This window comes from Orycteropus afer, unplaced genomic scaffold, assembly GCF_000298275.1.
Source record: "Orycteropus afer afer isolate SDZICR_OR568_19922 unplaced genomic scaffold, OryAfe1.0 scaffold00371, whole genome shotgun sequence".
NCBI classification, from domain to species: Eukaryota; Metazoa; Chordata; class Mammalia; order Tubulidentata; family Orycteropodidae; genus Orycteropus; species Orycteropus afer.
In genome coordinates, this window is record NW_006921958.1 from 448,713 (window position 1) to 465,277 (window position 16,565).

At 40.8% G+C, this 16,565-nt stretch overlaps 1 protein-coding gene across 1 annotated transcript in view; it reads left to right on the forward strand.

Annotated features, from left to right (window-relative positions):
• Positions 1–16,565, forward strand: part of CDC42BPB (CDC42 binding protein kinase beta) — a 167,080-nt gene that overhangs the window by 6,460 nt on the left and 144,055 nt on the right. The window contains 1 exon segment of the mRNA XM_042782572.1: positions 9,993–10,007. Within this exon segment, the coding sequence (XP_042638506.1) occupies positions 9,993–10,007 (15 nt within the window).

The window sequence follows — 16,565 nt, forward strand, 5'->3', positions numbered from 1 at the left end:
AAAAAAAAAAAGATCATAGCCTTGGAAGCCCTATAGGGCAGTTCTGCCCTGCTCTGTAGGGTAGCTGTGAGTCAGACTTGACTCAGTGGCAACGGGGGTTTGTTTGGTTTTTATGAGGTACCAAGTCTTCCTGGCTTGGCTCTCAGCAGCCTGTGTTGAGTATTAGGTTTTTGTGCAGCTTTTTTGATTGGTAGGAAATAGTGGCCACAGAATTGTTTTTAGATAAAGACTTTGTCAGGAGGATAGATGATATAATTGGGGACTTTGGGTTTTTGTTGTCTTTAGTGAGGAATGGCACCTCTCTCAGTTTGTCATACTGTGGTGGCTTGCATGTTGCTGGGTTGCTGCAAGCTATGCATCTGGTATTTCAGACACCCATAGGGTCAGCCATGGTGGACAGTGTTCAGTGGCACTTCTAGACTAAGGCAGAGTGGGAAAAACAACCTGGCAGTCTACTTGTGGAAACTGGTCAGTGAAGTCCTATGAATAGCAGCCTGCGTATTGACCGCCTGCCCGAAGATGAGCCTCAGGCGGCCAGGCCCTCAGTACTGAGGGGAAGGAACTGCTTCCACAAGGGAAGGTCGGCCTTGATGATGGGGACGGAGTAGAGCTTGTGGGAGCTTCACTTGCTGATGGCGCCACAACTCAAAATGAGAAGAAACAGCTGCAAACGTCCATTAGCAGTTGGAACATGGAACATACAGGATGGGAATCTGGGACAATTGGAAGCCGCCACAAATGAAGTGGAACACAGATCAGGAAGTATCTAAGCTTTAGCGAGCTGCAGTGGACCGGTGTCGGCCATTTTGAATCAGACAGCCACACCATCTACCAGGCCTGGAACGGCGACTTGAAGAGGGGTTGGTGTTGCATTTTCACAAAGAACATTTTAAGTTCTGTCCTGAAGTACAGTGCTGTCAGTGAAAGGATAATATCCATTGCCTACAGGGGAGATGAGTTAATACAACTGTTATACAAATTTTCACACCAACCACTATTGCCAAAGATGAGGAAATTGATTATTTTTACCAACTGCTACAGTCTGAAATTGATCAAACATGCAATCAAAATGCATTGGTTATTACTCGTGATTGGAACATGAAAATTGGAAACAGAGAAGGATTAGTAGTTGGAATTTATGGCTATGGGGATAAAAATAAAGCAAAGATCATGTGGTAGCATTTTGCAAGACCAACAGCCTTTTCATTGGAAATACCTTTTTTTCAACAACATAAATGGCAACTATACATACTCATGGAGTTTGCCCAGTGAAATGCACAGGAATTAAATTGACTCTGGTAGCATAGTGCCTAAGGCACTTGACTGTTAACCAGAAGGTTGGGGTTTCAAACCCACCAGCCACTCCTCGGAAGGAAGGTTGGGCAGTCCACTTCCGTAGTGATACTGCCTCAGAAACCCAAGGAGGGCTCACTATGAGTTGGGTCCGACTCAATGGCACATAACAACAACAACACATCTGTGGAAAGATATGATGGGGAAGCTCCAGATCATTAGTCAAAACAAATTTAGGGCTGACTCAGACCCTCAGGTGCCTCATATTCAAGCTCAAGTTGAAGCTGAAAAGAAAATTAAAAAACAAGTCCATGCGAGCCAAAGTATGACCTTCAGTATACCTCACCTTAACTTAGAGACCACCTCAAGAATAGATTTGATGCATTGAACAATAGTGACTGAAGATCAGATGAGTTGTGGATGACATCAAGGACATCATACATGAAGAAACTAGAAAGTCATTTTAAAAATAGGAAAGAAAGAAAAGACCAAACTGAATGTCAGAAGAGACTCTGAAACTTGCTCTTGAACATAGAGTAGGTAAAAGTGAACGGAAGAAATGATGACGTAAAAGAGCTGAATAGGTTTCAAAGGGCAACTTGAGAAGAAAAAGTAAAGTTTATAATGAAGTGTACAAAGACCGGGAATTAGAAATCCAAAAGAGAAGAACACACTGGCATTTTTCAAGCTGAGAAAACTGAAGAAAAAAATTCAAGCCTTGAGTTGCAATATTGAAAGATTTATGGGGAAAATATTGAACAATGCAGGAAGCATCAGAAAATAGAAGGAATACAGAACCACTGTATCAAAAAGAATGGTCAGTGTCTAACTATTTCAGGAGGTAGCATATAATCAAGAACTGATGGAATTGAAGGAAGAAGTCCAAGCTGCAGTGACAGCTTTGGTGAAAAGTAAGGCTCCAGGAGTTGTCAGGATACCAGTTGAGATGTTCCAGCAAATGGATGAAACACTGGAAGTGCTCATTCATCTATGCCAATAAATTGGGAAGACACCTACCTGGTCAGCCAACTAGAAGAGATCCGTATTTGTGTCCATTCCAAAGAACGGTGATATGACAAAATGCAGAAATCATTGAAAGTATCATCAATGTCATGCACAAGTAAAATTTTGCTGAAGATACTTCAAAAATGGTTGCAGCAGTATGTTGACAGGGAAATGGCAGAAATTCATGCAGATTCAGAAGAGGATGTAGAACAAGGGATGTCATTGTGATGGCAGATGGATCTTGACTGAGAGCAAAGAATACCAGAAAGATGTTTACCCCTGTTTTATTGATTATGCCAAGGCGTTTGACTATGTAGATGATAGCAAATTTTGGATAAGATTGAGAATGGGAATTTCAGGACACTTAATGGTGATCATGCAGAACCTGTACATAGACCAAGAGGCTGTCATTCTAACAGATCAAGGGGATACTGTTTGGTTTAAAATCAAGAAAAGGGTATGGTAGGGTTATAGCCATTCACCATCCTAATTTGGTTTGTATGCTGAGGAATAGTCTGAGAAACTGGACTATATGAGGAAGAACCTGGCATCAGAATTGGAGAAAGACTTATTAATTTATTAGCAGATGATACAACCTTGCTTGCTAAAACTGAAGATGACTTGAAACACTGATGAAGATCAAAGAGTGAGTCTTCGGTACGGATTACACATCAACATAAAACAAAAATCCTTGCAACTGGGCCAAGCAACATCATGATAAATGGTGAAAATATTGAAGCTGTCAAGTATTTCATTTTATTTGGATCCATAATCAATGCCCATAGAAGCAGCAGTAAAGAAATCAAACTACATACTGTATTGGGCACATCTGCTGCAAAAGATCTCTTTAAAGTGTTAAAAAGCAAAGATGTCATTTTGAGGACTAAGGTGTGCCTGACCCAGGCTGTGGTATTTTCAATTGCTTTATGTACGTACGGAACTTGGACAGTGAATAAGGAAGACCCAAGAAGAGTGGATGCATTTGAGTTATCGTGTTGGTGAAGCATATTGAATATACCACGGACTGCCAGAGGAACAAATCCATCTTGAAAGAAGTACAACCAGAATGCTCCCTAGAAGGGAGGGTGGGGAGACTTGTCTTACATATTTTGGGCATGTCATCAGGAGGGACTGGTCCCTGGAGAAGGATATCATGCTTGGCAAAGTAGTGGGTCAGCAGAAGGAAGATCCTGAATGGCAGTGGCTGCGACAGTGGACTCAGACACAGCAACCATGGTGAGGATGGCGCAAGAATGGGCGGCATTTTGTTGCTTTGTAGCTGGGATTGCTGTGAATCAGAACCAACACAACAGCACCAACAACAGTGATAAGAATTAGAGATTCAAAGAGAAGTATATATCCAAGAACTTAAAGGCAGAGACTTGTACACCAGGGTTCACTGTAGCACTGTTCACAACAGCCGAAAGATGGAAACAACCTGCATGACCATCAGCTTGTGAAGGGACAGGCAGAATGTGGTGTATACACGCAGTGGGTACTGCTCGGCCAGGAGGAGTGAAGTCTCGATGTATGCTACAATATGGCTGGAGCTGGAAGATACTATGCGGAGGGAAATGAATCAATCACAAACGGACAAATATTATATGCCCTCACTTAAATAAGATGAGAAAAGGCAAGTGTATAGAGAACATGTTTATCAGTGGTTATCAGGGGCAGGAGAGAAGGGAAAATGGAGGGTTAACAGTGATGGAAACAGGGCATTGATTAAGGGCAGGGCTGCACAGCCGGTTGTCGTAATTACTGTCAATAAGTTGTCCACCTGTAAAAACTTGAATTGGCACATGTTGTATGAGAGATGTATTTACAACAACAACAGTAAAAGAGTAGCTCCTGAGGCTGCTGTGTACAATCAAAAACTCACCTCATGGAATTTGCTTTCTTGGTTTGGTGGTTTAGAGTCACGTGTCATGGGACAGCCCATTTAACTGACCTAATGGCATGTTTAGTGCTTCTGCTCTGTCTCTTAGTTTGTGTGTAGTGCCTGGCGTCTTAGAAGCTTGCAAGTGGCCATCCAAGGCACAGCGCTCGGTCTTTGTTCACCTAGAGCAACAGAGGAGGGAGGAGAATCAGGAACAGGAGGAGGAAATGGGATATGTGGTCAGTTGCCTCCATGAACAGCTGCCTCCTTTGCCATGAGACCAGGAGAACTGGATGGTGCCCGGCTGCCATTACTGAACATTTAGATCAGAGATTCTGCGGAAGAATCCTGATAAGAAAGGGGAAAATGCAGAACAAAATCTCGAATTCTTTTGGACTCCAGACTTCTGGAGCCATGAAGGTTTGAGGAATCTCTGGAACTATTGCCCTGAGATAATCGTTTAACCTTAAACCAAAAATATACCCTGAAGTCTTCTTAAAATCAAGCAGTAGTTTACCTTAACTAGTAAAAAATGTCAGCCTTGAGCAATAATGCTCTTTGAAGAACTGTCTCTTTGGGATCAGACTGACAGCAGCTCGAAAGATTAGATCAGAACCTTCCAGGCAGAAGATCTGTGTTAATGGGGAAGGAACAACTCAGAAAAGGAGGGTGTGAATGGTTTTACAACTTGAAAAGTGTAATCAGTGGCACGAAGTGGTAGTGTTGCAGGTGTGGACTTGGTGGTTTTGGTTTACTGTGTGTTGTCAAGAACAGCAAAATAAAATTTATGAAGAGAAACTTGAGCTGAAATACAATTTTTATATTAGGACTTCTTTGGAGAAGTTGTGGAAATTATTATTCTAAGGTGATTCCTAAAGTTACTGAGATGATGATGGCCCCCCCGCCAACCCTCCAAATCACAGAGTCCGGGGTGTGAAAACTTAGAAATTTTCATAGATCATATGATCTGCCCTCTCCTCCCTCCCCCTCCTTTGGTTGGGTAAGCCAGCTCTGGACGTTCCCTGATCATTTCCGACCAAGCAGTCCTATAGCCAGGTTTTCCCTCATCATGAGACAGACTGTGGTCAGTGCTGGTCCTCCTCCTTGGGGGGCCTTCTTTGAAATACCCATTTTAGCCCTTTCCATTGCCCCGGTTACTGATCAACAGTCAGTGCCCATGGAAACAACTGTGAAGAAGTTAAAGGATGTATTGCATTGAGCAAATCTGCTACAAAAGATCTCTTTACAGTTTTAAAAAGCAAAGATGTCGCTTTGATGACTAAGATGCGTTTGACCCAGGCTATGGTCTTTTCTATCAGCTCATGTGTGGGAAAGCTAGACAATGAAAAAGGAAGACAGAAGAATCGGTGCATTCCAGCTGTGTGGTGCTGGCGAAGAATATTGACTATATGGCAGGCTGCCAGAAGAATGGACAAATCATTCTTCGAAGAAATAAAACCGGAGTGCTCCTTAGAAGTGAGGATGGTCAGACTGTGGCTGTCTCACTTTGAACACATCATCAGGAAGAGACAGTTGTTAGAGAAGGACATCATGGTGGGTAAAGTAGCGGGTCAGCAAAAAGGAGGGAACCCTCCGTGAGGTTGACTGGCACAGTGGCCCCAGCGTGGACTCGGACATTCCAGTGATCAATCGGTAAGCTTACCCTGAGGCCGCCGCAACAGACCCCCGCAACAGCTGATTCCTGATTTCCCCAGTTTAGACGTCATCTGTTGATGTCCTTCTGTGGAAGAGAAGGCTTTGGCACTCCTACATTTCCGTCCGCACCCCACCCCCCACAAGAAACACATGCACCTTCCTTTCTCCTGTTTTCCAAATATGATTATATAAAACTTTGTTTAAATTGATACCTAGTATTTACATTACTCACTGCTCATTTGTCAGTTTATTGCACTTGTGTTGCTGTGAGGCTGCAGGCTATGTCACTGGTATTTCAAATACCTGTAGGGCCATCCACGGTGGACAGGTTTTAGCAGCGTTTCCAGACTAAGACACTGGGAAGAGGGACGGGGCTATCCACTTCTGAAAACCTTGGCTGGTGAAAACCTAATGAAGAGCAGCAAAACACTCCCTGATATATTACTGGAAAACTTTATGACTAGCCTTGAAGCATTGTATGATGTAGTGCGGGAAGATGAACACCTGGGGTTGGAAGGCACTCAACACAACTGGGGAAGAGCTGCCTCCTCACAGTCGTTGAGGAAAGCTTTGGGGACCTCCGTTTGCTGATGTGGCACCACTCAAAACAGGAACAAACAGTTGCAGACATCCATTAATAATCAGAATGTGGAATGTACGAAGTATGAATCTAGGAAAGTTGGAAGTTGTCAAAAATGAAATGGAATGCATAAAGATCAATATCTTAGGCATCAATGAGCTGAAATGGACTGGTATTGGCCATGTTGAGTCAGACAGTCGTACTGTCTGCTATGCTGGGAATGACAAAGAGGAATGGTGTTGCACTCATTGTCAAAAAGAATGCTTCAAGATCTATCCTGAAGTACGATGCTATCAGTGATAGGATAATAATTCATATGGCTACAAAGAAGACCAGTTAATACTACTATTCTTTAAATTTACATACCAAGCTATAAAGCCAAAGATGAGGAAATTGAAGATTTTTACCAACTTCTGCAGTCTGAAATGGACTGAACATGCAATCAGGATGTATTAATTATTGGAAACCAAAATTATTGGTAGTTGGAAAATACGGCCTTGGTGATACAAATGACACCAGAGATCACATGATAGAATTTTGCAAGACCAACAAGTTATTTATTGCAGATACCTTTTTCAACAACAAACGGCGGCTGTACATGTGGACCTTGCCTAATGGAACACACAGAAATCAGATTGACAACATCTATGGAAAGAGGAGATGGAGAAGTTTAATAACTTCAGCCAGGAGCTGGCTGTGGAACAGATCATCAGTTACTTATATGCAAGTTCATGTTGAAGCTGGAAGAAAATTAAAACAAGTCCACGGGAGCTAAAATATGACCTTGATTATATCTCATCTGCATTTAGAGACCATCTGAAGAATAAATTTGATGCAATGAATACCAGTGACCGTAAACCCAGACGAATTGTGGGTTGACATCAAGAACATTATACATGAGGAAAACAAAAGGTCACGAAAAAGATAGGAAAGGAGGAAGAGACCAAAATGGATGTTAGAGGAGACTCTGAAACTTGATCTTCAATGGAGAGTAGCTAAAATGAATGGAAGAAGTGACAAGATAAAAGAGCAAATCAAGAAGAGAAAGCAAATTATTATAGTGAAGTGTGCAAAGACCTGGAGTTACAAAACCCAAGGGGAAGAACACACTTGGCATTTCTCAGGCTGAAAGAACTTGAGCTTCAAGTTGCAATATTGAAGGTTGCTCTGGGCAAAATATTGAATGATGCAGGAAGCATCAAAAGAAGATGGAAGGAATATACAGAGTCACTGTACCAAAAAGAATTGGTAGATGAACATCCACTTCAAGAGGTGGCATATGATCAAGAACCAATGGTATTGAAGGAAGAAGTCAAAGCTGCATTGAAGGAATTGGTGATAAACAAGGCTCCAGGAATTGACAGAATATCCATTGAGATGTTTCAACAAACATGCCGGGCTGGAGGCACTTACTTTGCTATGCCAAGTAATTTGGAAGACAGCCAACTGACTGGAGGGATTCATATTTGTGCCCATTCCAAAGAAAGGTGATCCCATACAATGTGGAGATTATCGAACAATATTATTAATGTCCCATACAGGTAAAATCTTGCTGAAGATAATTCAAAATGGTTGCAGCAGTATATTGACAGGGCACTGCCAGAAATGGCAAGCTGGATTCAGAAGAAGACATGGAACAAGGGATATCATTGCTGAGTCAGATGGATCTTGAATGAAAGCAGAGAATACCAGAAAGATGTTTACTTGTGTTTTATTGACTATGCAAAGACATTTGAGTGTATGGATCATAACAGATTATGGATACTATTACAAAGAATGGGAATTCCGGAACACTCAATTATTCTCATGTGAAACTTGTGCATAGACCAAGAGGCTGTCGTTTGAACAGAAGAAGGGGATACTGCATGGTTTAAAAATCAGTAAGGGTGTGCATCAGGGTTGCATCCTTCCACCATAATTATTCAATCTGTATACTGGGCAAATCATCCAAGAAGCTGGGCTCTATGAAGAACACGGCATCAGGATTGGAGGAAGGCTCATTAACAACCTGTAATATGCAGATGATACCACCTTGCTTGCAGAAAGTGAGGATGACTTGAAGCACTTACTGATGGAGATTAAAGACTATATACAGTCTGCAGTATGGATTATACCTCAACGTAAAATGAAAAGCCTCACAACTGGACTAGTAAGTAGCATCATGATAAATGGAGAAAAGATTGAAGTTGTCAGAGATTTCATTTTGCTTGGATCCACAGTCCATCCCCATGGAACAGCCATCAGGAAATAAAACATTGTATTGCACTGGGCAAATCTGCTGCAAGAGACCTTTTGAAAGTGTTGAAGAACAGAGATGTCAATTTGAAGACTAAGGTGCGGCTAATCCAAACCCTGGTATTTTCAATAGCCTCATGCATGTGAAAGCTGAACAATGGATAAGGAAGACTGAAGAAGAGTTGATGCTTTTGAGTTGTGGTATTGGCAGAAAATACTGAAAGTACCGTGGAATGCCAGAAGAATGAACAAATCTGTCCCAGAAGAAGTGCAGCCTGAATGCTTCTTGGAAGAGGGAATGGCCAAATTTTGTCTCACCTACTTTAGTCATGTTTTCAGAAGGGACCATTCCCTGGAGAAGCTTGCGATGCTTGGTAAAGTGGAGGGTCAGCGAAAAAGATGAAGACCCTTGGCAAGATGGATTGACACCGTGGCTGCAATGACGGGCTCAAGTATAGCAAGGATTGTGAGGCTGACCAGGACAGCACAGGGTTTTGGTTTTACTGTACATAGGTTCTCTATTAGTTGGAGCCAACGCAACAGAACCTAACAGCAACCACAGCAGCATTTACATTACTATCGTGTATTTGCAGATAAGCTACGTAGAATACTATAATTCTATATCTTTCTTATTTTTTGTGTTTACTCTAGAATAAATGATCTTTTTTTTCCTCATTACCTTGTTTTTCAATGTACAGTCATGAATTTAGCCTCAAGCTTTTTAATAGAATTACTCAGAATGAAACGCCTCTAGTAATCGATCCCTTTTAGTTTATTTCTGTGAGCCTTGCGTTCCAGAACCTTCCACTTTCCTGTTCCAGTGTAGACTATTTGTTCTCTAGGCCTACTACGGACTAGCCATCCTGGGATTTCTTTCATTCCTTATTGTGGGAAGTCCCTTTGTCTCCACTGTTGAATCCCGGCTTTGGATCCCATGTCTTTCTCTTTGTTGGTTTGCATCTTCTAGTGGTTTCGTGAGAAAGAGTGCAGGAAGGGTAAGGTTTTTAGGCCATGCCTATCTGCAAATGCTTTTGCCGTCCTCCTACTTAAGTGACATTTTGCCTGGGTGTGGAATTCTAAGTTAAAAATGATTTTTTCTCAGATACTTGAAGGCATTGCTCCAATGTTAGTAATGAGAAGTCTGAGGCCGTTGTGATTCCTACGCCTTTGTGTGCAACTCATTTTGTGTCGACAAGTAAAAAGGCACAGTCCTGATGTTACCAGCCCACACGGCAGGCCATTCATTCAAGTCCATTAAAAGTCCCAAGGTTGGCAGAGCATGGCAGGCTGCTGAACAGCAGCGACACAGCTACATGCAGAGTTCAAGCGTGCCATAAGCTAGAGACCATTCCCAAAGCTGTTTCTTATATACGAGAAGCAGACCACATACCCAAAGCAGCTACTCAGCTGCTCAAGTAGATTCCACCATGGAGTTAATTACCAATCTCACCGTAGGAAATAACTACATCCAGTTGCCCAGCCACTCAACCAGACCCGGCCAAGTTGACTCACAAGCTTAACCACTACACTCATATTTTTCTAAAAACATAAATAATAGAAATGAAATCCAAAGGTACATAGCATCCCCTTAGGATGACACCCAGAGCCACAGTTGTAAAGCTGTCTCTGGGTTAGACTTTACCCTTATTAGTTTGAAAAATTAAACGGAAATAATTGGATTTCTCCATCATTTGGTTTTTAAAATATTATATCCATTGGCTGAATATGTTTTTTTTTTTTTAACTTAAATTTTTTTTTTATTTGAAATAGCACTTGTATTGATTGCTAACTATTGAGAAAGATGTTTATTTCATTAGTGGGCATGTAGCAATACTAAATGAAAATTCATTTTGCAGCTGTTTTCACAAATAGTCTTCCTTTTTTTCTTTTTTACCCAAAGTATTTGAAATCAGATTGTTAAGTCCTAATTATATTAATATTAATTTTTGATAACCTTTAAAATAAATCTGGGAGAATGTTAATGAATTATTGTTGTTGTTGTTATTTGCCATCGAGTCGGCCCCGACTCATAGCGACCCCTCCTTGGGTTTCCGAGGCAGTATCACTACGGAAGTAGGATTGTAGGATTGCCCAACCTTCCTTCCGAGGATTGGCTGGTGGGTTTGAACTGCCAGCCTTCTGGTTAGCAGTCAAGTGCCTTAGGCACTATGCTACCAGAGCTCCTTGTTAATGAATTACTCCTTTAAAATATGTAGGAAATACTGTCTATAAGTAGAGTAAATTAGGATTGGTCTATTTCCAGTGTAACCACTTCATTAAAATGACAGGGATGGTATTTCTATTATACTGTATGAGGACAAGAAATACTTCTCAAAACATCAAATGTTGACTTAGTTTTATATAACTAAAGTGATAAGCCTGGATATAGTTCCTTTTACAAATGTTTAATTATTTTTTTAAAAAGCAACATTTGTGTTTATGAAGTTTTGATAATCTTTGTGAAATAACATGTTAAAAGGGTTATTGAACAACACTGGTTATCTGTCAGTAATATGAGAGGAACATTATTGTTATTACATACCTGACACTTCAGTAGGCGCTCTGGTGGCGTAGTGCCTAAGGCATTTGACTGCTAACCAGAAGGCTGGCGGTTCAAACCCACCAGCCAGTCTTCAGAAGGAAGATTGGACAATCTACTTGCATAGAGATACTGCCTCAGAAGCCCAAGGAGGGGTGCCCAAGGAGGGGTCGCTATGAGTCGAATTGATTTGACAGCATAAGGTTTTTTTTGAACACTTAACTGATTTAGTTTTTTTGTTTTTCATAATTTCAAAAAGGAACCCCCATGTCCTTTATCTGTCACCCCCTATTTTCACCTTCCCCCAGCGCTAACCAACCACTCATCTTATTTCTGTCACCGTGTTTGCCCATTTTAGACATTTCATATAGATAGAATCATACAGTATGTAAACTTCTGTGACTGCTTTCACTGAGCAGAATGTTTTTAAGGTTCATCTGTGTTGTAGCATATATCAATATTTTACTTTTCGTGGTCAAATAGTATTCCGTTGTATGAATATACTATCCAGTCATCAGTTAATGGACATTTGGATAGTTTGTCTTTTGACTGTGATGTAGAATGCTGGAATGAACATTTGTGTACACATTTTTGGGAGGACATAAGTTTTCATTTCTCTTGAGTGTATTCTGGGAGTGGAGTTGCTGGGTCAGTCCTTGATAACTTTGTGTTTAACTTAGGAACTGCCAGCCTGTTTCCTGGAGTTGCTTCACTGTTTTACATTCCTGTCAGGAGTGTTTGAGGGTTGTGATGTCTTCACCTCCTTGTCACACTTCTTTTTTTGTTGTGAGTTGGGTGAAAGTTTACAGAGCAAATTCATTTTCCATACAGCAGTTCATGCACATTTTGTCTCATGATATTGACTGCAGTTCCCCCCATGTGACAGCTCTCTGCCCACTTCCTCCCCAGGTTACCCCTTCTCTGTGTGCTTCCTTCCCATCTTGCCACACATCTTATTATCTGACTTTTTGATTGTCGCCCTTTTAGTGGGTATAAAGCAATATTCCATTGTGGTTTTGATTTGCAGTTCCTTAATGGCTAATGATGATGACTATCTCTTCAATTGTTTATTGTCCATTTGTGTGTATCTTCTTTTGAGAAATGTCTGTTTAAGTTTTTTGTTCATTTTTTCTTTGGGTTGATTGTCTTTTCTTGTTGAGTTTTAAGCCTTCTATGTTCTTATCAATAATATAATTTGCAAATTTTTCTCTCATTTTGTGAATTGCCTTTTTACTTTCTTGATGCTATCCTTTGAAGCACAAGCATTTTGTTATTTTCATTGCTTGTGTTTTTGATAAATCTAAAAATCCATTTCTAAATCCAGGGTCATGAAGATTTACATCTGTGTTTTCTTAAGAGCTTTATCACTTTAGCTCTTATATTTAAGTCTTTGATCCATTTGAGTTAATCTTTATGTTTGGTGTGACGTGAAGGTCCAGTAGTCATTCTTTTGCAAGGGGATATCTGGTTGTCCCAGCACCATCTGTTGAAAAGACTATTCTTTCCCCACTGAATGGTCTTAGTGCCCTTGTACATATGTTGACCACAGACACATGGGCTTATTTTTGGACTGTTAGTTCTGTTCTCTTTCTGTATGGCAATCCTTATGCCATTACCATGTTGTCTTACTTACTCTAGCTTTGTATTAAGTTTTGAAATCAAAAGTGTGACTCCTCCAGTTTTGTTTTTCTAGATTATTTTGGCTATCCTCTGCCCCTTGAATTTCCATGTGAATTTAGGGTCAGCTAGTCAATTTCTACAAAGTCAGCTGTTCCGATAGAGATTGCTTTGAATCTGTATTTGGATGATGTTGCCATCTTATCAATATTAAGTCATCCTGTCATGAACCTAGAACGTCTTTCCATTTATTTAGATCTTTGGTTTCCTTTAACAATGTTTTATAGTTTTCAGAATATGTTTTACACTTCCTTTGTTATTTCCTAGGTATTTTGTTTTATTTTTTGTTGATGTTATTGTTAATGTAATTATTTTCTTAACTTCATTTTCAGATTATTGCAGGTGTTATAAAAAATGCAATTGATTTTTGTATATTGGTCTTGTATCCTGCATCCTTGCTGAATATTTTTATTATTTCTAATAGTTTTTTTTTTTGGCGGGGGGTTGGATTCGCTAGGGTTTTCTTTACACAAGATTGCATCTGTGAATAGACACAACTTTACTTCTTCTTTTATAACCTAAAACCAAAAACTACACTGACTGCCATCAAGTCCTGGACTCATTGCGACCCCTCCTTGGGTTTCTGAGGCTATCTACGGAAATAGATCGCCCAATCTAGACGCCTTTTAATTCATTTTCCTGCCTGGTTGCCCTGGCTGACCTCCAGTAGCGTGTTGAATGGAAGTGCTGAGAGCAGACATCATGCCTTGTTCCTGACCTCAGGGGAACCGTCCAGGTTTTCTCCTCTAAATGTGTTGCTGTGAGTTTTTCATACGTGCCCTTTAACGGGTTGAGGAAGTTTCCTTCTGTTTCTAGTTTGTTGAGTATTTTAATCATGAAAGAATGCTGTGTTTTGTCAGTTCTTTTTCTATGTCTGTTGAGATAGTCATGTGGTTTTAATTTTTTATTCTGTTGATATAGTGATCATATTAATAAATCATTAATTGATTTTCAGCTATTAAACGAATGTTGGATCTGTGGGATAAGTCCCACTTGGTCACAACTTTTAATTTACATTGCTTGTATTAATATATGTTCTGTGATAAATCATTCATGCATGCCCAGAGTGCAACACACTTAGTCCTGGCATTTTATTCTGTACCTGGACTGTTAGCCTGTTGTATTCATGTTTTGTTTGTTAATTCTTTTATATATATTCCCAATTTAGGAATAGTCTGTAGTTTGTAGTTTTACATTTGAAATTTTTCATATCAGATTTATGATAGTTTTATGAAAAATAATGCTTCCAGTGTTACCTAGTGAAGCTGTAAAGTATTTTTTCATAAAAGTACCTGAGTACAGTGCCTTTCTACAGGGACCATTGTTCGACAACTTTCAAACTGTTTTCCAAAGTTAGTATTTTATTCAATTTTTTTTAATGGCGGACTTTGTAATTAATATTTTCTTTGAAACATCATGATTTTTCTGGCTTATTAAGGTAGAATTGTATATAAAAGTACTTAATCACTCTAGTTTTCTTCATGTCTGTGGCTATGTTATTTTTAAACTCATTTTCTTTGAGTTCATCAGAGGAATTATCCATTTTATGTTGTCAAAGTTTGTAACATTTGTGTAATATTCTGTGACGTAATCAAGTCTTCCTTGTTTTATCAAATTGGTTTTAGGAATTGGGATCTAACAACCAGCATTTACAGTGAATATACACATGGAAATGTTACCCACCTTAACACCCAGCGGGGAGAAGGCGGGGTGGGGCGAGGCGGGGCAGGGCAGGGCGGGGCGGCCTGGTTTCTGGGTGGAAGACTCCTTTTACTTTTCTCCCAGCTTCCGTTGCTGCGTCTGGGCCATGCTCAGCTGTCACTGTTTCTTAGGCTTACAGCGCCGTTTCTTCAAGTTTCTGTTTGCTGGAGTGTTTTCATGGCGGGAGGAATATGGAGTATGTGTGTCGGTGTGTCTGTAGAATGTATTCCCCCAGCCCATGCAGGCAACACAGGTGGTGATCTTTCCAAATTACTAAATGTCTGAAAATACCTCACTGTGGTGTCCCCAGCGTCTCAGAGCTTGTTTGAGTACGGGATCCTAGGCCCAAGTTCCTCCTTCTTGAAGACGTGCTTCATCCATCCTGATCCACATGATCGCGCAGCTGGGGAGGGCGTGGTAAATAGGGCTAGTAGCTTTTCCGGTCTTTCTGAGGATACTAATTAGACTTTTAAAAGTGTCTCTGCTCTCGTCTCTTTCCTCTGGGGCCAGTTCCTTGTTCACCTTGGAATTTTCCTTCTTACGTTTTCCTTAGAGGGCTAGTTATCCTTGGCTTCCCTGTTACCATTCATGATTTAGAAAAGTTCCCCTAAGGAGTACAGAACTACTAGTTGTCCCTGTGAGGAGCTTCAGTGGCTTACTGCCTGAGGCATAGGACTGCTAATCACAAGGTTGGTGGTTCAAACCCCCACCTGCCACTCCATGGAAGGAAGATGAGGCAATCTACTTCCATAGAGATTTACCACCTTGGAAACCCAACGGGGTAGCTATGAGATGTAATCGACTCGATGCCAGTGGGTTTTGTTTTTGGTTTGGTTAGTTGTCCCTACTGAATGGTGATAGTTTTGAATTTTGCTAGATCCTCAGTTGATCAGATTTTTATAGTTTTTCTTCTCCAATAGCATTTTGATAGCTATTGCTTTGCAATATAAATCAAACTGTTTAACAGTAAGAAAAGAACTTGAAAAACCCCATGCCTTTTGGAGCTAACCTTTGTGCCATGGAACCACCCATGTCACTTCTTTTGCAGTTTATCTTTTTTCCCAGCTACAATAACTCTTGTTGATTATATTAACCAAAATACTACATTTGTTATCTGAGGAAAACAGCCTCCTGTAAAATGAACTTTAAAGGTTTTGACAAATGAGGTTTGACGTAAGAACATAAGCTGCTGTGTTGCGTGTTCCCGCCGTGTCAGCCGGCACTGCAGCTGAAAGGAGGCCTTCAGCTAAACGTGTGGCACTAAGCACTCGCGGTGGCCATTCTGAGTCAAGCCCAAGTGCTGCGGTGTCCTCCATCCCATTTGGAAGATCTCTGACACACGTCGTGCTGGATTCTGAAGCTGTTAGTTATGTCAGCTTTGCAGAGCTTGTATAAAGTTTACCAGCTCATAAAATGGTTTTATGGCCCAGAAAGAATGCCAGCAGTAAAACAAACGAAGTCGTAACAGACACCGGGCATGCAGCTGACTTTCGTGCTGGGAGGTGGCTCCGGAGAGGAAAATGCTGCTGTGCGCTTGGCCTCGGGAAAGAGTGGTGATTGCGATGCACTCTTCCTGTTGCAATCTTTGTGAGAGAAAGCTCGTTTTCCAGAGCCGGCGGACCAGTATCCCCGTCCCACCCCCTCCGTGGCACGTCATACCCTCTGTGTGGGTTTCATGAATGGAGTACCCGGCGTGACCCCGTCCATGTATGAAAATGTCACTGTTCCCTTTTTGGAATGCTTGGGTTTTTCATATTTTGATGGTCTTTATTTTCGTCATCAATATCGATAAACAGTCGCAATGAGTAATATTTTCTGTTCAGAGTTTTCAGTGCTTTATTGTATGAAGTGTAAAAAGTAGAAAGAATAAAGAGTCCCCATTTCAGTTGCCAGCCTCACCATTATCAGTTCATGGCCAGTCTTACTTCATTTTCATCTTCAGTTTTGAAGCTAGTCCCAGAAGCATTCATAAAAAATTCAGTTGTTGTTATGTGCCATCG